This window comes from Mastigoproctus giganteus, chromosome 2, assembly GCF_048544385.1.
Source record: "Mastigoproctus giganteus isolate SK-2022 chromosome 2, ASM4854438v1, whole genome shotgun sequence".
Lineage (NCBI taxonomy): Eukaryota > Metazoa > Arthropoda > Arachnida > Uropygi > Thelyphonidae > Mastigoproctus > Mastigoproctus giganteus.
This window is the reverse complement of record NC_143576.1, coordinates 226513871-226538029: the sequence shown is the minus strand read 5'-3', so window position 1 is coordinate 226538029 and position 24159 is coordinate 226513871. Positions and strand designations below refer to the sequence as shown.

The 24159-nt window shown below is 40.1% G+C and overlaps 1 protein-coding gene across 1 annotated transcript; it reads right to left on the bottom strand.

The window, feature by feature from the left end:
* Positions 1–1619: 1619 nt before the first annotated feature.
* On the bottom strand, positions 1620–22779 carry LOC150090193 (acetoacetyl-CoA synthetase-like). The gene is made up of 16 exons (XM_090390195.1): positions 22665–22779; positions 22457–22557; positions 20606–20723; positions 20268–20381; positions 13261–13358; positions 12528–12642; positions 10871–10952; positions 9958–10111; positions 7985–8171; positions 7154–7276; positions 6909–7019; positions 4566–4691; positions 3177–3246; positions 2205–2263; positions 1888–2087; positions 1620–1757 (listed from the first exon to the last, which is right to left on the bottom strand). Exons 1-16 carry the CDS (start codon positions 22777–22779, stop codon positions 1620–1622), a joined length of 1911 nt encoding a protein of 636 aa, XP_090246321.1.
* Between the last annotated feature and the right edge of the window lie 1380 nt (positions 22780–24159).

Genomic DNA, 24159 nt, shown 5'->3' with positions numbered 1-24159 from the left:
TGACATGGTGGGGATTATGTGTTTTCTCTTGGGTATAAACACTGCACAGGCTGTTCGACTGAGTAATCTGAAGCCAGAATGTGGAAAACGCGTGGTCTATCAGACTATGAAAAAGGTCTTATCATGGGTGCACATTTAGAAGAAGCCACGATTCAAGAAACGAAAGACAAAACTGGTTTCTCGAAAGCATTCATCTGAAAGGTTTTTAATGATTGGAAAGGAAATGTTTCTTCCACATCTTAAAAGTGTAAATGTGGCAGAAAAACAATACTTGAAGAGCGAAGCCGTCATATACTAAGAAGGACTATATGGGAAAATAGGACAACCATCGCACAGCAAATAACATCCGAATTCAACCAAGCCCAGAAATTCCCTATTTCAACCTGTACCATGGGGAGGAAATTGAAGAAATTGGGTGTTGGCAGTCGCCTGCCTGTACAGAGTCTACTTGTTTCAGAGAAAATCAGACAATTGCTGAACGTCATAATTGTCGAGAACGTCATAACTGAAGAGTGGAACAACGGAAGAAAGGCGTGTGGTCAAACGAATCACGATACACTTTGTTTTGCACTGATGGTAGGCAGACAGCGCGGAGAACCCCACGAAGCGATGGACCCTGCTTACCTTGGCAAGACAACCCAAGCATCATGTGGTATCATGGTATGGGGAATTTTTGTTGGCACGGACTGAGTTCGTTGATACTGGTGAAAGATCAAATGTCATCCAAGGAATACACGAATTTTGTATCAGATCAACTGTACACTTTTATTTCGAAGTGATAGCCACCTTATGGATAAAAATGCATCAGCGCATCGTGGTAGATTCGTGCAAGAATGGTTCGGAATACATGACACGGATTTCCACCATATTCCCTGGACTCTAAATTCACCTGCTCTCAATCCTATTGAGAGTGTGTGGGATTTGCTAGACAGCTATTCAGCAACGAAGGCCTGTTCCTTCAAGTTCGTCGCAGCTACAAATGGGTCCAAAGACGGGTAACTCGCCTGGCGAGATCTGCGAAAGGGCGTCCATATGAGGAAAGACTTCAAATATGTGGGTTGCAGAACTTGGAAATTAGGCACCTTAGAGGAGACTTGTTTAAGGCACTGAGAGGCATAAACAAAATGAATGAGGAGCCATAATTTCAAGTTACGGGGGGAGATGTTTAGACTGGATTGCAGGAAGTTTTATTTTAGCCAGCGAGTTATAAATTACTGGAATTAGTTACCTACATGGGTGGTAGGGGCTGACTGAATCCATACTGGCGATCGTTGATCAGACGAAAGGTTTCTAGGTAGTTTAAGAGTTGGTGGTTAATTGATTTCTCCATTACTTTAAAAAGAGTAGAAGACATTTGTTTCATTAGTGTTTTTTTATTCATACAATGCAAAAAAAACCAAATACTTTGTATTTATTTCTTCTTCACGTATTGTAATTAATACATAAAGAAATATAAAACAAAACATTGTATTACAATTACGAAGATATTAAAATTAATACGTTACAGAGACGATAAAGAACACAAACGAGGAAAAGTATTATAATTATTATATTTTTAAATTTGAGTACAATTGTGAAATATGATTTTAGACAGGTGGCACTACAGTACTGGTAGTTTCTCAAAAATCTCCCAACAGTGGAATATCATAAAACAGATTTACAGCTTCTGGGTTTTTCATTGCTGTTCTGTTAATCGTTTTATCTCCAGCTATGGCTTTCCTCACTGCAGCTTCTACCTTCTTACCATTTACTGTATACTGCAAAGAACAAAAACAAAACAATTGTTAAATTTCACGGGTTCAGTTACATTTTCTTTAAAAATAATTTTAAATTTATTTTTCTCAAAAAAGGGTCAGCGTTAGTAACGACATTAAAGAAAACGGATACCGGAATGTCCTTAATCTCAATGATAACGTCAGGGACAAGATATTCAGAAGCTTCTCCTATTTTATGCTTAATTCTGGTCACTAGATTTTCCTTAAATTTTTGACCTGGTGCCATCTTCAAGAAGAGAACAGCTCGTTCTTCATAATTTTTGTTGAACTGAGAAACGCAAATGCTGTCTTGGATTTCATGGAACTCCTCAACTGCAAATAAACATTTTTTACAACCCAAAAACCAGGAATCATTATCCAATGTTTCTAGAATATAATAATTTCACAACGCTTAATACCGGACGAGAAATGTGTCCAAGGAACACTTACCGATACTGTAAATTTCCGATGTACCAATCCTCATAGCGTATGGATTCAGAACACTGTCACTGGAAGACAGAAATTTCATTAATATCGTTAAGAATTTGAATAATAATCAGAAAATTCTGGAAACTCGCTCAATAAAAAGACGTTGATTGTTGTTATAATCAGTAATGTCCATAATTTTAAAGTCCAAAAATGTAAATGGGCTAGATCAGGATGCAGGGAGTATGATCAACCCTAGATTGTCTTATTGTTTGGGAAGCAAGTAACCAAAAAAAGTTGTGCGGATTTTTAGGATAAAATTAAAACCTACGTAAAAAGATGAACAAAAAGGATTTATGTCTCCTGTGGTCGTTTCACCAAAGAGTGGGAGCTCACGATGGACGATACCAGCTGTATTTTACAAGACACACAGTAAAATCTTAAAGTACTTGGCATGTTTGTCTACAATCAGACTCATGGCAGCCTTCTGCAATGGCATCCACATAAATTTTGTCAAAATATTAATATCGAAAAACATAACCATAAAAATAGTTTTTGGTCACCTTATATACAAGCTTGGAAACTCCATTTCATGAAGGATTTCGATCCTGGAAAAGGGAACAGTAACAAGATTTAGCTATTGCCATAAAGAAGCATCGTTCCAGAGATTTATTTTTGCCTCTTTCAAGATCTCAAGACAACAGATCTTTCAGGAACCTGATGGAGGTATTTAAGACTTTGAAAAAGGATAACTGTAGAATAGATAAAAGTAACGAGCAAATTATAACCGAATATCGTAGGTGATAATTTGTATAGTCGGGATGAAAACAATGATGTTTTTTTATATTTACTTATTTATACTTTTGTTAATAATAATAATAATAATACATTATATATTAAAAAAGTATCCATTTTTCATACTTGCGTGTTCTATTTATCCAAGTTTATCTCTGGTAAATGTAGAAGACAAAATTAAATTTAATGAAGAGCCCTTACCTTCGTCCCAACATCACGATACCCCGTGTTGCTGGATTAATGTAACAAAAGTCTCCTTGGTACCATACCCCTGCAAGAAATGATACGTGCAATAGTTATATAATCAATAACCGAATGATTTTTCTTTAATCCTTATAGTGTTTTTGTGTTTCTGTTTGTTTCAATTCCTAATAAATCAGTGATCAATGAATAAAAATTTGTCTTATTTTTTAATTAATTTGTATTCAAACACTGATTTTGTCAAATAAATGTTTCAAATATCAGCAATAGAGAAAGGAAGTGCACCTAAAAAGAACACGTTCATATATAATAAATATATATCTATGTTTTCCTGGAGTGATAGGCCAATCAAAACATAATGAAAAATCCCTTGTTTTTGCATTCGGTCGTTCCTCCTCGCCTGGTGGCACCCGTATAGCGGTGAGAAGAGGTCAACATGATTCTACAGGTTCGTTGCATGCGATCCAAACAAAGTATGATCAACACACACAGGGAAGTGATCTGACGGACTTGGATAAAGGGATGATTGTCAGATACCGGTCAGAGAGTGGCAGTATTACGGAAATAGCCCATCTTGTGGGATGTTTCCGAAGGGTGTTCCAAGAGTGAATGGATAATGCAGCGAAATGGCGGGCGCCCACTCCTCATGCAACGTTGAACGTAGATTGTTCCTCCCTTTTGCGAGCCGGTAGATAGAAACCGTGGACTTTAACCAGTGGATAGCCAGGTGTTTCCAAGACCACGATCTAACCAACCCTTGTCCTTATAGGTTCCTGTAGTAGGCGCGCAGTCTACTAACTCATGTTTACGGCCACCCATCGCCAACGACTCCAAAGTGCATCTGAATCGCTGGACAATTGACGACTGGAAAAAAGTGCTTCTTCCGATGAATCACGCCCTCGTGAGCAGCACGTGGTAGAATCGCCGCCATTCCCACACCAAGTAGAAAAGACCTGTGTTCAAATTCTTGTGTTCAAATTTTCTGGAAGAAAAACCAAAGTTTCCGGGAGAAAAAACCATTCTGCTCTACCTTGAGACAGACTATCTCAACCACGTTGTGAAAAAGGTCCATAAAAATTCCTCACATCATCTAAGGATTCAAACTCGAGTCTTTTCCACCCAGTGTGGGAAGGACGGCAATTGTAGCAATTGTGCTACCCACGAGGACCTGAACAGTGGATATTTCAACAAAGTTTTTCCTTAAATACACACACAGAATAAAAAAAAAATGCAAACACAATAAAAGGAATAAGAACTTATAAAATAATTTAACGTGCTTTTTAATAAATACTGTCTGTAGTGTACCGATTGAAACTAAGTTCAGTCTGCTTTTAGTCCTGGTTGCTGTTTATGTGTAATAATATCAAGCTTTCATAAAGCAACACTTACCTGGGAATTTTCCGAAGTAAGATTCTTTATATTTTGCATTGTTTGGATCATTCAGAAATCTCATGGGCTGTGAAGGGAAGGGTTTTCTGATAATCATTTCCCCTTTCTGGCCCATAACGGGATTTCCTAGAAAATGAAAGCAAAATGATTGATTATCATCAAATTATAGTGCTATAAGACTACATTGAGTGGCTACTTTATTAGGCACGCCTACCCTTTTCATGAAATTGAGTGATCCTTCAATAACATCATCAAGGATATAAAGCAAGTGGACAGATACGTAGGAATGATGTATGTGGACAAGACAAAGGATGACCCACACTATGATTGATCTTAAAAGCTTTCGAAGGACCAACAAAACATGCTGAAAATGTGATATCGACTGAATTCCTTCTGTAATTGACTTTAAACGTGGCATAATTGTCGGCGCGAAAAGTTCCGTATATGCATCTCCCGCACTGGTGAATCGAAATTCGTTTTGTTTTTTTTTTTTGTCGGAAACAGCTCATTGATTCAAGTAACCAATGGAAGCTGACAAGACTTATGCAGGGTAACAGAATGTCTAAAATTATTGGAGTAATAGCTCAGTGCAACAGGGTGACCAAAGGGTCATTTCAGAAGGAGCAACTCGTTTTATCTTTTCAAGAATGGAGTGTCACAGACAACTGAACGGACGGACTTCCATTTCTCTTGTTCTGAGCCTATTGTAACCGTTGCTTATTGTAAATTGGCCAAAAAAAGTAGCCGAAATTGTTTCAATATTGGCCAGAAAAAAAAAAAAAAAGCATATTAGGGATACCGAGAACAACCTTGTCCATCCATTCATGTTTATTATGTCCATAAATTGCGTGTTTTTTCTGGGCGGTTTGGCTTGTTTTTATGGACGAAAAACCTGAGTTCTGGAAGAAAAAACCTTGCTATTTCACCTGCGGCTCACTAACTCAGCAACAGAGTGAAAAACTCCCATAAACGTTCCTTGGGGTTTCAGGAGCATCGCAATTATGGCCATGTTGGTCCTTGCATATTATCTGTAAATTGCGTGTGTTCTGAGGTCGATTTTCTGTTTTCTGGACGAAAAATCCAAGTTTCCGGGAGGAAAAAACCACAAAACTATGCAACCATCGCTTGTGACCGACTAACTGAACCACTTTGTGAAAAAGGCCCATAAAAATTCCTCCCGTCATTTACTCAGGTCTTTTCCACCCGGTGGGGAGGACAGCAATCCTTCCAACTGTGCTACCCACGAGGGTGTTCCTTGAGTCATTGAAGAGATTCGAACCCAGGCCTTTTCCGCTCAGTGTGGAGTGGTACGATGAACATAGTCACCTGCTAGCCGCGAGGGACACCAATATTGGAGGATTGTAAAAATGTTGAACTGTTGTTGAAATGTCGATCAAACCAGAACATGGGGGGGAAAGTATGAGTTCGTGCCAAGCGTCAACAGTACAGGTTGGTGGCGGCGGCGGTATAATGGAGTGGGGTGTGTTTTTGTGCTATACATTGTGCCCTTTGATACCTATGGAACAACATTTAGATGTTGCAAGCTATTTGAAAATTGTTTTCGACCAGGAGCATCTCTTCATGATTGCCGTTTATCCATCTACAAATGGACTGCAGTGTATCCATCGGCGCCTCCGTAGCCAGGTGGGAAGGAGCAGCAGTGCGTAGCACATGCTTCTTGATTAGACCGGGGTTCGAGCCCGTCACCACCAAATACAGAGGATGCGGAAAGGTCAGGGAATGACCACCGCATATCCCGGAGCAATATGGCCTTAGTTGCTAATGCTCCTAAAAACCAAATAAACAACAACAACAACAACAGTGTATCCATCTACAAATGTATCATGTTCAGAGTTCTACAGAACTCGTTTTAAGAAACCGAGAGTGAATTCGGCTTACCGTGGTGGCCTCTCCAACAACCGATCTCAGCCCAACTGACCATCTGTAGAATAAGGTGGAATGAACTTCGAAGTAGACAACCGAAACATCTAAGTTGCGACGACTCTGGGCTGTTACTGTTGTAGAGTTTTAGGCGCATCAGCAATTCAGGCCATATTGCGCCGATACTCTCGCCATGAGACCGACTAACTCAGCTACATTGTGAAAAGGCACCGTAAAAATTCCTCGCTTCATTGAAGGGATGGTATTCGAACTCAACTCTTTTGCATCAGGTGTGGAAAGGATAGAGATTGCACCTCGTGCTGTCCACGAGGACGAGTACCTAATAAAGTCGCCAGTTTATTAGGGCAAACAATTTAGATAATGTGGTATCAGAGACTATTTCTTACCAAAATTGCTTCGTGGTCTTATACTCAAAACGAAATACAGTAGCTTTTAACTTACCAATTTCATCGACGCATTCCACTGCCATGCCTAAATTGGGAGACTGAATTTCTCCACAGTGGACAGGAAGGGAGGGATTAGCGCCACATATAGAACCTACTTCTGTGCTTCCTGGAAATATCAGAAAATCTTTTAAAACGGGTATCGGATACTTGTCTATAATTATGATTACATTCCAAATAGGTATTTTGAAATTTCGGGAAAATGGAATAACTGAATTTGTGTTAAAGTTCAATGTTCAATACCTAAAAATGAGCACATGAACACGTCAGGTTTAATATGCTGATAAACGTACTGCCAATTCTTTGGGGTTACGATTGCACCGCCAACCATGATCGAACGAAGAGTGTGCAGTTTGTAGTCAGCTCCTGAACATTAAAAAAAAAAAAAAAGAAAAAGGTAAAAGCAATTTCAATGAATTTCCAATCTATAAACAGAACATATCTTCTTAACATTAGATGTTTATTACGATAAAATTTTATTGATATTTATTATCATTTTTTATAGCCAGTTGTACACTAATGAGCCAAAACATTATGACTACCCCTGGTTCCATGAGGGCTGGACACATCCCACAGCATCTAGGCGTGACTTTACATGCCAGCGCAGCACATATAGTGACCGCACGGGCAATGGGAAAAGGGAAGGACCTCAGGGATTTGAACGAAGCATGATAGGTTCGATGGCCGCCGTAGTGAAGTTGTGGTCGAAGAGGGACACACAACTTCCATCCAATGTGCCAGATTAGAGGCCCACACTGCTGACAGCCGAGATGAATGGCGGTTGGCACGTACTGTCCAGGACAGCAGACAGTTCACGGTCACTGAATTAATGGCAGATTACATGGCAGATCACGGTCACTGAATTAATGGCAGATTACAACCTGGGTGCACAGAGAAACGTTTCGGGTTGCCTTGATAGAGGGCCTACTAAATTAGCACTGCCTAGGATTAATACACAATTAACTTAATACAACAAAAAGATCCCATTCCAATATATAAAAATCCCTTGTATTGAAAGAGAAAACAACAGGAACTACTAATACAGATGGACTTTGAATTTCAATTATTACTCACCTGGTTTGGATCTCTGGTTTTCCATGCAGCTAAGAAAGGATGGATATGTACCAAAGATGGTAACCCCAAGTTTTTCTATAAGATCCCAAGTAACGTTGAAATTCGAAAGAGGCCTTCCGTTGTATAACACTATGCCACATCCTGTTTGTATCATTCCAATCATGATGTTCCACATAGCCCATCCTGTCTGCAAAATATCCCACATTTTTACATATTTAACATAATTAGAAAAATATATCCGATGATCAAAAATAAGGATTGCAATTTTTTAAACTTACTTTGCAAAGCAAAAAAAGCAGTTTTTCAAAACGACACTGATCTCTCAAGAGGCTATCGCAACGAGTTGCTTCTATAGAGCTAAACACCATAACTCTTACAAGAAAGATATGCGATCAACAAGACTTGTAGATGGACCTTATTTCAGATAATTATTCCAAATTATGGACATCGTATGATCTTTTCCACTTAATGAAAGATTATTTCCAGGTACAACAATTTTCTCTTCGAAAGAGAAGAGTGGTTTTGAGCACAGAATTGGCCTTCAATTTACAAACAACTGCACGAGATCTCTAATTATTTGTAAACCCCTATAACCACTGACAAGGAATCATGTGCTACATAAGTTTTCAAAAGGAGTGTAAAAGGGATGCTTAACATAGAGTAGAATAGAGATACATAGAGATACAGTGCATAGAGCAGAAGAGTATTAGACATGCTTGCCAATGTCTCTTCCAATGTATGGTGAGTTGGCTTTGCATTAGCAACACCGCTCTTGTGTAAGAATGGACTGGTGTGTCGCTGGTGAAAGCGCAAGGTCGGCAATGGCTGATATCAGATTGTAGTTTGCACTCATTACGATCAGTTTCTGGTTGTCCGCAACGAAGAACGGGTCTGCTCGAGATCTTTCTAATTTTAAACGTGGAATAATTGTTGGGGCAAGGCGTGCAAGTGCCAGTATCTCGACAACATCCAACATGGTTAAGTGCTCCCATTCTGTGGTGTCACGAGTCTGCCGTGACTGGCTCAACAGCGGTCGAATAACCAGTCAAAGGTCACATGAGAGAATGCCACGTGTGGTGGACGCCTGTTATGAAAGTAGATCTCGTCTCATAACAACACTAACCACCGATGTGTGGAAATATGTTACATATTCTAATGAATTCCATCCGCAACTCCATCACGTTGATGGATAAAACCTGATTGGAGAAAGCAACACGAGGCCACGGTGTCTGCATGCACTGTTAGTGTTTAGTAGGCTAGAGGCGGTGTTGATATGGTTTGGGGACTGTTTTCGTGGCATGCACTGGATCCTCTGATCACCGTTAAACAACGGCTCGAGGAGAACGCCTACCTTTCTGTCGGTACTGACCAAATACACCCATTCACAATGACAGCATATCCAGACAACTCCGGCTTCTATCAACAAGAAAACGCACCATGCCATAGGGCTCAGCAGGTTTCTAACTAGTTTCAGGAGCATGAAAATTAATTCTCCATCCTCCACCTCTCCCAACTCAGCCAGCGATCTCAACCCAATTGAGCATGTTTGGAACCTACCGGAAAAGGACACCCAGTGCAACAACCATCCATCTGACAATGTGTGGACATTACTGGACACATTGTACTACACATAAACTAACAGTTTGTGGAGTCCATGCCAAGACGTGCACGGGCTGTATTAAGGGCAAAAGGTGTCTCTCCGAGGTATTAAGTAGGTATTGCTAAAACAAAGCCAATCCAGTGTACAAATTAATGATATTTTGAATGACATGATTCACTACAAATGAATATACTTACATTTGTATACTGGAGCATGATGTCATCCTTATTAAAATCACGATGTAGAAAGTTATCCCTTGATCCTGCTAGGAGCGTTCCCTGCATAAAAAAGGACCACTGGAATTAGCAAACTTGGTTGGTTCGAAAAGCTAATTTTTAAATATTTCATTACTGACTGAATGATGCACACTTACCCCTGCAGACACAACTACTGGCTTCGGATGGCCTGTTGTTCCAGAGGTGAACAGGATGTACAGGGGATGGTTGAAAGGCAGTTGCGCGAACTCCAGAGAGGGAATACCACCATTTGCGTCCCTTCCACAGCTGAGGAAGTCCATTAGGGAACAACTACAGTAATAAAATGCAAATCTTGATATAATGAGACAAAACTAGATATGCTAATCCTAACCTTTATTATTTCAAAGACTCCTGGGATATTTTAGATTTTAATAACTGATAGCAACGTACTTGTTTCTGGCAAGCAAAGATGACGCCAATTTGGGATGTCGTGTACAAAGTACCTTGACAAGATTACGGACTCTTGGTACAAATTAAAATAAAAAGAAAAAACTTTATTTCCGTGCTCAATTTGAGCTCAATTTGGAGAACCAGAAACATATGCAAGCGATTAAAGCTAACTTCAACAGAAGGAGTTAAGGAGTTGTAATGAAGTTGTAAAAAGGAACAAAATCTGGGTTGTTGAAATATGAATTTCCTTCTAAAAAGGATTTTGAATACGTACAAGGCTCGTAAATAAGAGGTAAGTCATCTTGAAAACTCCAAACTCTCTGCGCGCTAGCAATCAAGAGTGGTCAACTTTCATAGAACATTGAGAACGACGTAAAATTTAACCATTAAAACGAAATTCTTCCTTTTTACATAATACAATTTATTATATACATGTCACAATAATTCGTTTATTAAATCTTAAATTTATTCTAGTTTTAAATGAAAACTGATATTGGAAAACGTACCATTTAAAATAAACTTACTGATTATATTAATGAATTGATAGATTACTTAATCTATATCACGTATAGATTAAGTAATTTATTATAGAAATGATACAAATTTAAAGGAATTGAACCTAAATAATTTTGTAATTACCACTTAGAAATCTGTGCCAATTCTCCAGATAAATAATTGCTATCGGAGGGGATCACCACAACCTTCTCAAGGCTAGGAATACCTACAGAAAATAAAACTCAGTAAAGTTCGAGAGATAAAGAATCGTTATCCAGCAAATAAAAATAAATTCAAACATAACGCACAATTAACTTAATAGTTGCTGAAGTAAAGGATGACACAATCCAAAGTTCTGCTAATATTAAAGATTACTTACTGCACTAAGAATAATGCAATAAACAGTGAATTGATAAGCTGTTTTACCATATTTATTGTGACACACTAAAGCATACACTGCCCTACCATTAATATTCCGACACCTGCCTTTAGACAAAAAAAGAGCTTTCATTTATGTGATGACCTTCAATCTTCGCGGCATACTCTCAACCAGCTTTTTATAAATGTCAGGTGATATGTTCCTCCACTCAGCCTTCAACGTAGCCACCAGTTCGGCTTTGTTCTTTGGGCGATCTCGACGTGCACGTACCCAATGATCCAATGCATCCCAAAGATGCTCGATAGAGTTCAGATCAGCACTCTGGGCTGGCCAAACCAACTTTTACACACCCATGTCTTGCTGATGCAGGTATGAGCCTTCACCGAAGTATTGCCATAATGTTGGAAGTGCATAATTGCCCAGGTGGTCCTGGTATTACACAGTATTCATGGTTTTGTCGATAACGACCAATGGACCCAAGCCAAACCATGAAAGGAGTTCCATACCATGACACTGCCTCCACCAAACTTCATTGTTGGGAGGATACAATCAGGAAGGAACTGTTCCCCTGGCATTCCCCACCCGGTACGGCCCCACCCAGGAACGGCCATCAGACTGGTAGAGGGAGAACCTCGGCTCGTCTGCTCATAGGACTGTTTTCCACTGCTCTACAGTTCAGGATTTTCTTTCCTTGCTCCATGTTAATCGGCGTTTAGCATTTGTTGAAAAACCAAGGTTCCAAGAGAAAACATTTAGAATAGTACGTAGTACTATTCCAAATGTTTTCTCTTGGAACCTTGGATTTTTCATGTAGCTATTTTGCTGGATGAAAAACCCAGAGAAAAACTGACCGTATTTATGCAATAAAGCAAGCTTAAAAAACTATCCGCATCGTCTGTCCATCCCCTCTAATAATTTGCCTAATTCTTCCTTAAATTTATTAGTTATCTACTTCCACAAGGCCAGTCGAAAGCAAGGTCCCGGTCTCCAATCAAGCCTCCAGTCTCCGTTCGAAAGAAAATTTTCGCAGATCTATCCTACAACCATTCTTTTTCAATTAAAATTTCTGTCGCCCAAGTCCAGTAATTGCTGTTTACCAAATATTTCCTAGCTGAAAAATCCCTGAAAGGAAATCGATCTGATAGAATACAAACAATAGGGATTAATATGGTGGCTCAACTTGTGGCGATTTCGAAATCAGCTTTCCAGCATTCCAGGTTCCAAGAGTTCCAATAAGCATACTTACATGGGTCTCCACCACATAAGGATGCTTATTGTCATTATATCACAGCAGCCCGGATGCTTTTGAACAGACTTCGTAGATACTGTCTTATTTATCTCATATAATCTGCAATAACTGAATTCGTAAAATACTATACTCAGCCCTTCTTTTCCTCCATGGTGAATATTACACCAACTTACCTTTAATCAGTGCCTTTATAGTGTCGTTAGCAGCAATCTTCTTCCCATCATTGACATTATGCTCTGCACAGAAGAGAATTTTTGGACTTGTCTGCCGCAACCGTTCCAACACCGCCTGAAAGAATTTACAGAAAAAGAAGAAGATTGAAATTATTCGAATATAAAAATATCAGAACATAATAATTGATTGAAAGGCATCAGAGATACATAAAATATATCTCTGATGATATATGATGAAAATGAAAATATATTCAAAGATGATCTAATTAAAAATCGAAGTTAGGTTGTTGTAATAGGGTTTAAGGAGCATTGGCGACTATGGCCACATTGCTCCGTTTATACTGTCTTTGTTCTAAGGTCGATTTTCTGTTTGGTGGATGAAAAACCTCAGTTTCTGGGAGAAAAAACCATGCTACCCTCCTAGATCGACTAACTTAGCCACGTTGTGACAAAGGCCCATTAAAATTCCTCCGTCATCGATGGGACTCGAACTCGGGTCTTTTTTTCCACTAGGTGAGTAGAGAACAGCGATTCTACCAACTATGTTACCCACGAGGTCTCAAAGTTAGGTAAAGTTTCTATGGTTAAAGATATTTCTAGCAGAATAAGTTAGCGCACCAACTTGTTCGTTTAGTAAATTACCTGTAGTCTGAGGCTTTCATCCCTAAACTTATTTTAGTACATATTTCCAGCTTAAAACGTTGTTTAATTCGTTGAATTATTCTCAGCTTACCGGCGTTCCATAATCCATAGCTACAGATGTCCACACGGCACCAAAGCTAGCTGTGGCGAATGCTGCTAAAACTGCTGGCAAAATGTTCGTGATGTAACCTGGAATATAATGGACAGTTAGGGTGAACAAAAATCAGTATTTTAAGCACACTAACATTTATTTTATTGTGCTCCAATGACTCATTCTATTTGGTTTGAGTGGTTCTCCAACTCTTTTCATTATTTGTTTATTGAACATTAATATATACACTGCTCGACCATTAATATCCGGACACTCCCACCGTCGATTAATTTGTGATTCCTGTCCAAGCGACACGGGTCGGACACAATTAAAATATGCTCGCAGGCCATCGAGAAGACAGTAGTACGACTTGTGAACGCTAGATGCCGCGATTGTCAGAGTTACCAAACTTTCAGCGAGGAATGATAAGTGGGTGCCACATGAGCAATCAGTTTGTAAGTGACATATAAACGGCACTGCAGATCTATAGGTCGTATTGGTGATGTGATCTATAAATGGAAGCGATTTACTGCTGAAACTGTCACTGTAAAACGTAGAAACTGATAAACTTGATAGGAGAGCTCCGCAAAGAACTGTCCACTCGGAACTCAAGTCGACGTTGTTGCAGCACTTCGAGCCTTCACTGAAACGATTAGGACCCATGTGAGCATCGGTACATTGCACAGGAAGCTGCCTGATATGGGTTACTAGGGTTGCGCAGCCATTCACAAACCACCAATGGAAAGCTGTGCTTTGAAGTGAGAAGTCAAGGTATATGGTCCACTAGCATGACAGCCGTGTCTGGGTGTGATGGCTGCCCGCAAAAAGCTACCTGCCGGACTGTATCTTCTTGACAATGAAGTTTGGCGGAGGTAGAGTGATGGTCTGGGAACATTGGTTGTTTTGGCAGAGCCATGAATGCTGAAGTCTGTCTAGACGTCCTGAAATAATCCTTTATGTACGTTGTGGCAGTACGTCGGGGAAGACCCATAACTGTATCAGTAGGACAGCGCTCAATGTCATACTGCTTGCGTTGTGACGGATTCCTTTGAGGACATGAGCGTCGAAGAGTTGGGACTGGACATCCCAGAGCTCGACCTCAATCCTATTGGGAAAATTAGGGATGAACTGGGTCGTTGGGTGAATGTGAGGAGAGGTTGCTATAGTTATTTATAGATATACAGGTGTCTTTTTATTAACAGTAACGTAGTGTATAACAGATGAGACTAACTGATAAGACCTCATGCAATCGATTATATAGTTCACCAACCGTCCTTTTTTTGCATTTGTGCTACCTGGTTGTACCATCACTTAATACCGTGAAGATTTTCACCTTAATTCGTTTTTTACTTCATTTCAGAGTTTATGGTGTTGGTTATGGATGTTAAATTGGTGACTGTGGATCTTCCTGGAATGGCATAGTGAATCTGTGGGGGTTTGTGAGGCATGATTTGATTGGTGATGGTGGAAAGTAATGTCTTCTCCATGAGCTTCAAGAGCCTGGAAGAATGAGAGATTGGCCTGAACTGTTTAATTAGGGTTGCAGATTGGCATTTAGGATGTGGCCTCACAGCATATCTGTTCCAGAGAGGGAACAGATATGCCCATATATTCGAAGTCTCCTCATGTTTCTCAACCATCGAAATGAATATCAGTCCAAAGTACATCTATTAAATCTGACTTCACAAAAAGCATTCACATTTCTCGTAATACAATACGATATCTGCTCTCTAAAACCTTTGATATTCTCTGCATTGTCAAAACGTGGCTTGGGAATGGGCGGGACTTCCTTGCCTTCGCTCCTCAGGCTGGGTACCAGATGCTCTGTTCCTCTAGAGAGGATCGTAGAGGGGGGGGGAGTCGCAATAGTCTATAATACCACTATCTTCTCATTGGCACATTCTGTGACAACCCAATCCCTTGCATTTTAAGCTGCAATGGTATCCCTCAAGCTCAATGCCATCCTGATAGACAGAGCAACAGTGTACATTCCACCAGGCTCAAACAGTGACATCATTGAAGATGTGATCCACTGGCTGGTAAATCACCTCCACGTCTCTGCTAAGCACATTATTTGTGGAGATTTCAATCTTCCACCTACTCTCACACATCTTAGTAGGAAACTAATTAGCAGTATGGATTCATTGGGTATCAGCCTACTTAACTGCCACCCCACGAGAGATCTAATCTCTTGGATCTGATATTCTATTCAGCACCATGAGACCTCAAGACAATCCTCATAATCTATTTCAATCAGATCACAAACCAAATGCCATAATCCTGCACTTAGCCCCACCTAACTTCGATATCCAAGGTCCAAAAAAGAAAAAAGACATCACAGCACCCAAATTAATTGACCACCACGATGTCTCGAAGCTGCATCATCGATACCTTGGGAGGCTCTCAATAATTGTGATCTCGAGCTAGCTGTGGATCACTCCCCGTTCGAGAGCTTGGTGGACACCAGCATTGAACAACAGCTTTCAAGAAAAACAAAATCTGCATAAGAAATGGGAATAATCAGGCCCGGGCAGTTTTCAACCGCCAGAAATCATTTGCAATTAAAAGGCATTTAAATGCAACACTACGAAAAGGCAAATTGTTTTATGACTCTCAGCACACAGGAATTCCTAAAACACTGGACCTTGAACTGTGGATGGATCACATTGCACAGTTCTCAACCACTGTGGCCCCGATGCACCTAGGCACTTACCCATCAACAACGTTCCTACTGATATGCTAGCCACCGTTCACATCACCAGGAAGCAGTTTATAACTGCTATAAATGGATTGCCACCCACTGCAACTGCAGGCCCCGATCTTGTGCCACAATTCATGATTAAATGTCTTAGCTCGTTTATCATCGATCCACTACTATCAATTTTTAACCGTGTCCTAACGCAGCACTACTTTCCCCCTCTCTGGAACAGATATGGAGAAGACATTACTTTCCACCATCACCAATCAAATCATGCCTCACAAACCCCCACAGATTCACTATGCCATTCCAGGAAGATCCACAGTCACCAATTTAACATCCATAACCAACACCATTCTCAGTGCACTAGAAGCTAAAGCAGAGCTTGCCGTCACCTACATCGACCTGGAAGCTGCCTTCAACTCCATCAGTATTCCCTCACTTGTTCAGCTCCTAGAAAACTACTTCTATATAAAAGGTGACATGTTGTGCTTTATCCGAACCCTGCTCTCTGACAGAATCATTCTTCTTAAAGCGGATCAACACACAATCTGGAGAAAGATTACTGCGGGAGTTCCCCAGGGCGGAGTCCTCTCTGGAGCATTATTCACTACAGTTATAATTCCGTTTGTGGAGCAGAGAGAAGACATACTCTGCTGTGACGATGATATTAAGATATATACTCAGATTAAATCCGGCGAACATCTCTCAAACATCAATAAAAAAGATCAGTGAAAAGTTATGCAACTTAGGCTCCTATCTCCATCAATTTGGCCTCCTCATTAACCCTGCCAAATCAGCCCAAATTGTCTTTTCTCTGAAGCGCCAACCCACCGAAATCAAGCTACTCTAGAGGGCATTCCCTTCCCAGTGGTCAAGATGCATACGTACTTGGGGGTCGTCTTCAACTATAAACTGAGCCTCAACCCCCCACATTGACAAGCTCAGCAAAATTCTGTGAAATGCGCTGGACCACAAAACAACAACTGCTCCACGTTGGGGATCTGAATGTGACTCGGCGATACGTATATACTTCAGTATACTCCGTCATATTATATGCCTCGGAAATTTGGGGGTCCGCAGCCCTACCAACATCAAGCGCGTGTACTCCGCCAAATACTGGCTCCTTCGCTGGATCACACATAAACATCGTCGTCCACCCCAGCAAAGGACAACTGCGATGGCGATCTCATTTAATTTTGCCCGACTTCCAGATCTTGTATTTGAAAAACGCCTTGTTCTCACTGCCAAAATGACAACCACAATGGTCTCGGAGCCACGCATCTGGGAACTGTGTGGTTGGAGGATCCCTCTATCCGGACTGAGGTCAGCTCCCACGTTCACAGCCCACTATAACAGACTAGCGCTCAGTGACCGCTTCCTCCCCAGGGAGATGCTCCCCACAATCCATTCAACTGGCGGCGACCTCTGCAGGTTTGCGAAGGATCGGAGGTACCGAAGACAGACTCTTAAGAGCCTGACCTTCGCCAGGCAAAGTGCACATTGATAAGGGCAGCATAATAATGCCCAATATATTGTAAATAATGTTCAAAGCACGATGTATTTATGAATGTGTTGTAAATAAAGTCAAGAATATCTTTATGAATTTAAATCTTAAATATAATCTTAAATATCTTTATTGCAGGCAGTGAATGGTTACATGCTTGCCTGATGCAATAATACGCACAACAGCGACAATGCTAGGGGTTTAACATTAAATAACTAATACAGGAAAAATTACATAAAACATATATTAGGACATAAAACGTATATTTACATATTTTACATTTAAAATTAATATTAACGTGTGAAATGAAGAAACATGAAAAGCGATGAAAAGACGATGACAGTCACTCGGTTCAAGACGAAAGCTGGTCCCTGATGATGCGTCTTCTGTATGATTTGTCCTCTATGGACTTTTTGTAGTCCACGTCTATCTCCTGGACGTTGTGGAGCATCTCCATGGGCAGGAATCTATCCCCTATTCTGAGCTTCCACGCCACAGACTGCAGGGAGGGGAGGGCTCTTAAGGGTTTTTTTTGGGGGGGGGATCGTCGAATTGCACATCTGCCAAAAATTTGGCGTATTGACTTCACCCGCTATCATTTTAATTGACACAAGCAAGCGGAGGGCAAATATCCGTTTGGAGACTTTTCTGTAATTTAGAAGTTGGGTGATATCTGAAGTATATGTGAGTGGTTGCAGTTTATGCTTGAAGAGGACCCACCGAAGAAGCCAGTACTCATCAGATGCAATGGTTTTTAGCGTCGTTTTCGTTGCCGACGCCCAGATTTTTGACCCGTAGATGATGGCTGGTTGCAGAAACTGGTATATGTATTTGAGCGTGTACTCAGGCCCTGTAACATGAAGGAGGTGTTGTTTGGCAAGCCATCTTGCTCTGCAGACCTTGTTGTGAATGTCTGCAACATGGTGTTTGAAACTGAGTTTAGGGTCGAATATAACGCCGTATTTATATTTAGATATAAATGTAAATATGAATATCTTTATTATTTCGTTGTAAATACTGTCAAAAGCATAATATCCTGTAAATAATCTGACACTGATTCTATTGTTGGCTCTGGGGGGATGAGCCCGAACTTCGATGTGGGCCCCATCCCCCAAGCCCAGCAGCCATAGAATATACATTCTGGAGCTGAGGGACTGTCTTGAGATGTGGAAGTGCTCGTGATTAGGACGGGTTGCCCCTATAGGGGGCCATAAGCGGTCGCCTAGGGCGTCAAATACATCAGCATATATTTGCTCTTGGGATCTGAGGAGGGGCGCCAAATCCATGTTTCAGCTAGGCACTAATTGCTGGATGCTATTCTAGGGCCATTTCTATTCGTCATAAAATATAGTTGTACTTTGAAAACCACTCAGGATGCACCAAACAGTTGAGCGAATTTTATACTTTAGAAGATTTAACTTGTAATGAAGCCTGACCAAACCAACCTGAAGTAGTCTTTCCTCGCGTCGCGAAGGGATGGTATGGTATTCTCTAAAGATTTACGTGAAACACACATTCTATTCATCAGCTGCATTAGCTGGATTATCAATGTTTATCCCGCATCCATTATGTAGGGGTTCGATCTGATTAGCTCTTTTAGCTAGTGATTTCTCATATTCAGTCTTTGCCAGTTTAATCATTTCAGTAATACTCTTACAGAGCACCTTATAGTTGTAGGCTTCAGACCTTTTAATCGCTGTATAACTATTTAAGTGTTATCTGTTTAAGTAAATAAGATATACACTGTCCTACAATTAATATCCGGACACTTGCCTTTAGACAAAAAAAAAGAGCTTTTATTGTGTCATTTAATATTTTGTCTTGAAACCTTTTTGCTTTTAGGAGGGCCTTCAATCTTCGCGGCATACTCTCAACCAGCTTTTTTACAAATGTCTGATAGGTTACTCAACTCGGCCTTTAACCCAGCCATCAGTTCGGCCTTGTTCTTCGGGCGATCTCGACGTGCACGTACCAAAAAGATGCTCGATACGGTTCAGATCAGTGCTCTGGGCTGGCCAATCCAACTTTTCCACACCCATGCCCTCAAACCACTCTGATACGACCCGAGCAGTATGGCATGGCATGGCGCGTTTTCTTGCTGATGCAGGTATGGGCCTTCCCCGAACTATTGCCATAATGTTGGAAGTCCAGGTTGCCCTGGTATTGCACAGAATTCATGGTTTTTGCCGATAACGACTAATGGACCCAAGCCAAACCATGAAAGGAGCCCCATACCATGACACTGTCGCCATCAAACTTCATTGTTGGTAGGATACATACAATCAGGAAGGAACTGTTCCCCTGGCATTCACCACACCCAGGAACGGCCATCAGACTGGTAGACTGAGAACCTCGACTCGTCTGTCCATAAGACTTCCACTGCTCTACTGTCCAGGATTCGCGCTCCCGACACCATGTTAATCGGCGTCTAGCATTTGTTGTGGTGATCAATTCTGTTGAACTCTTGAGGTAATTCTGTTGAACGCGTCATCTTGCATGTCCACTTTTGCAATTGTCTGTTCGAAGCCGTGTGCATATTTATAGCAGGATCTGTGACATGTTGCATTCATAGGACTTGTTTCCCATCCATGGAGGGGGTGTCCGGATATTAATAGTATGGCAATGTACATCGAGATTTATTTAAGAGTTCAACAATATTAAAATCAATCAAAATGTTTTAATATTGCTTAAAAAAGTATTAATATCTAAGAGCAGATCGAAATATAATTTACTATTACATCTGCAATTAAAATAAGACACTTTCTCTACAGTATTGGATGGTACGATAATAGAGATACTCACCAGCCACTATATCTCCTTTCTTAATTCCACTTTTCTTTAAAGCTGAGGCGTACAGCGCAACCTTTTCATGAACTTCAGCAAAGGTTACCTTTTCCATTTCTTTATTTAAATCACCTGAAAATAATGGACTATGAAATTCTCCAAACCAAAATACGTAAGAGTAATAAAAAATATTATTATTATTACTATTTAATTACGCTAAATATATTAAAATAAATTCATAGTTAATATCACTCAATAGCTGATTGATCTATCATTTATAATTAATTAAATAAATAATTTCAGAAGAATTAATTTAAGGTTAATATAACTAATCTTTTACATTCATGAATGCACACCTGTAATATAGAAGGCTACACTTTTATCTTTGCAAAGAAGGATATTTTCTGTGTAATTCAGCATGGCACCGGAAAACCACTCTGGAACATCCTCAAATTTTGTCTCTGTGTCTAGTATCTAAGAAATAATTATAAAATACAGTATAATAAATAAAGAAGTGGAAGCATAAGAGATTTTTGTTATAGTTTAATTGGAGTTTAACATCATATTCATTAAAAAATCGTAATAAAAATATTCTTTTACAGTAAGGAGTCCAATTTTCAGTAAAGCCAGCTGAAGTTGTGAATATTAAAATCGCCAAGAAAAATTACCTCACTGTTAGGAACGTTGGACTGGAGAAAGTCAAGTTTCAAAGATAGGAAGTCAAAAAAGTTCCAAGTGATTAGGAGTTGGGAGAACGATAGAGACAATGGATGAATTTGAAGGACTGCGGTAGAGAGATTTTAAGCGAAAGAAGATAGAAAAGAGGAGATTCCAAATTATTAAATCTTTGACAGGGAATATGGGAGCGGTTATATGCACATGTACCATCTTTGAAGCGAAATGAATCATAGAGTGAATAATTTGGACAACTGAAATTGGCAGTGATTGAATCAACTGAGATTGACAGTGATTGAATCAACTGATAATTGGGATTCTGTCAGAAAGAGTACATGGGGTTTGGCAGAATGTAAGTGGAAATGGACATCATTAAGATTGCAACTGAGACCACGTATAATTGTGAAATGAATCAGGAAGTGTTTGGGAGATTTAGATCTTTTCGCAGATAAGTTTGTTCTATTAGGCCGTTTGTTGCATAGTTTGTTCTACAAGGCTGTATGAGTTAATGAAAATCTTGGATATAGCGTACACATGGCAAGAATGTATCCAGCTCCTTGACATAAGGTGGCTTCGATAATGCTTCCCGCTCCTTCCAGTCACCATCTGGCATAGCAGAAACAGTGAGATTATACACTAGCTGATCCGGAAGCCTCCTATAGAGTAACCAATTGGTTTGGTCTGGTGGACTATCTAGAGGCCGGCTTGAGTAAACCGTTTTAATGCTGTACTCTCGAAATGTGTGGAAGATTGGATCTCGCCAGGATGTCCATCATAACCTCAAAAGACATCAATCATACTGGCTGGTGGAACAGATGCGATAGAGGATGCTGGAGCTTTGCTCTGAAAACTGAACATTGGTTCAACCACTTGACGCCTCCAGTAAGCAAAGTGGTGGTATTTCACCGGTTAATGAGAGTCATCTACCACCTAGTATTGCCTGGTAACAAGAGGAGCGCCATTCATTGGTGTGGTGTGGGCGCCACACCTCAACCACTGCTTACGTACGCACCTGGGTGGTCACCTCCAGTATATTAAGTGCCGTATTTCAGGTCTTGCACTTGGGGGTTATACCCATGGTTACTAACATTCGCAACAACCTGAAGTTGCAAGCAGAGTATATGGCTGTCACAGACCGACCGGACATTGCCGAAATTAGGTCCACTTGATTTGTGTGTCGCCCGAATATCAGTTCTATCAGCGTTTAGACTGCCAGGTAAAAAGTCCAGCTTGACATACATGGGAGAATGTCTGAGACAGTCCCAAGGACCAAGTAATCCTTGCTTCAATTTACCAGGGAAATCTATTTCACCCGCCTGAGATCGACTGACTACTGCTTTGATTGAAGAGGACTTTAGAAATTACTCCAGTTATAGACGGAAAGGAAAACCAGAGATCTCTAAACGAGAGTTACCACTGTCAAAAGTACTGTTCTGTCACGGAGATTCTCATCGAGAAAGGTCTTGCATATTGTGATAACAAAGATGATAACAGAGACACCTAATTCCTTAATTATCTTAAGTTCCACGTACCTGCTCGAAAGACTTAGAATATATGATTCCAGTGAACTCCCACACTTCTTTCCAAAATTCCAAATGGTTCACAGACCAGTCGTGCAGATCCCAGTAAGTTTCTAAAAGAAGGATGTACATCCATCTTAGAAGAAAACAATGAATTGGCATTATTTATAATCATCATTGCGATTATCATTTGTAACTAATATTTACAATAAGAACTTACCGAGTGAGAGGTTATACTTTTCATTGATCAGTTTTCGGAACTTTTCTATGTTGATCGAAGTGGAACTTGGTTTCCACACGACTTTTGGTGCATCGGTTCTCATGACCCCATACATGATGGATACTGAAAGTGAACGTTATACTGTCAGTACAGTCGCTTGCGACGCTACTTCAAGACAAATCTTCTTTGAGTTTCAGTTTTATCTTTAAAAAAAAAAAAAGATGCAGGGGACAAGACAAGATGAATTCAAGTTCTATAATTGGATCATGACCAGAAACCGTTGGAGAGGGCAGGAGGAGGGGGGGATACCTTTGATTCTTGAAAACAACCTGAATGTTCGTACTTTAATAAAGTATCTTCTCAAAATATTTTTCGGATGTTTTAAACAACAAAAATTAAAAAAAGAAATGACCTTACTACTAGTTTAACCAAACACCACACAGCATTAGTAACTGGGTGATATCAGACATAGCACGAGCTTCCAGGCTGTTCTTATGCAAACACTATATTGTGTAGGTTTTTGACTTGCTAATGTTTTGGAAATTTCTAATTCGAATTTCGTTATTAACGGAATGAGGTCATTGAAGTTTAATCCATTCCTGCTTGAAAAAGTTGAAATGGATTAATTGATCTGAGGCAGCTGTTAACGTTGGGTTTTAGGAGCATCGGCAACTAAGACCATATTTCTCCGTATGTATTGTCTGTAAATTGCGCGTGTTCTGAAGTCGATTTTCTGTTTGGTGGACGAAAAACCAGAGTTTTCAGGAGAAAAAAAACCATGCTACCTTCGCCTGAGACCATTTAACTTAGCCATGTTGTGTAAAAGACCTATAAAAATTCTTCCCGTCATCGAACTCGGGTCTTTTTCCACCGGTTGTGGGGAGCATGGCGATCCAACCAAATACGCTATCGAACAGATCTATCTCAGGCAGAAGTGTACGATTATTCTGAGGTTTTACTCCTCGATTTCACAGGTAGGTTTAGGTAGGTTTTGTCCTAACCTAACTTAGGACAAACGAAATATATTTACAACACAGACAATGACGTCTCATTATTTGAGTTTAATTTTGTGATAATTCCAGACAACTCCAAACCAATCACTACTAAGTTTGCGAAAATTGTACAGCTAGAGAAAATAGCACAAGACAACAGAAATTACCAGAGAAAATTATAATAAAAAGACAAGAATTATAAATGCTTAGTTAGTTACTGTAATTTATAGAAGAGACAGAGAGATGAATAATGCCACAGTCGAATCCTATATTACCGTAACGTAACAAATATTCATTAGATTGGTAGTAGATGGATATCAGGGAAGGCTGGAAGCAGGTGGATATCATCACTGAAAAGGTCTGGGTTCTAAATCCATCAATTTCGCTAGGAATTTTTAATTGATTTTTTCATTCCATGGCTTCGTTAGTTAGTCTCCGGTGAGGGTGAATTTTTTATTCCAAACACTCCGGTTTTTTCATCCAGCAAACAGCAAACCGGCCAA

Bases quoted from the DNA above. Each gene is read 5' to 3' on its own strand.
- LOC150090193 (XM_090390195.1), bottom strand. From the start codon at position 22,779: ATGTATGGGGTCATGAGAACCGATGCACCAAAAGTCGTGTGGAAACCA. The intron at 10,112-10,870 runs GTAATTACAAAA...TTATTACTGTAG, and splicing joins TTGGCACAGATTTCTAAGTG to TTGTTCCCTAATGGACTTCC. The intron at 8,172-9,957 runs GTAAGTGTGCAT...GATATTTTGCAG, and splicing joins CAGTAGTTGTGTCTGCAGGG to ACAGGATGGGCTATGTGGAA.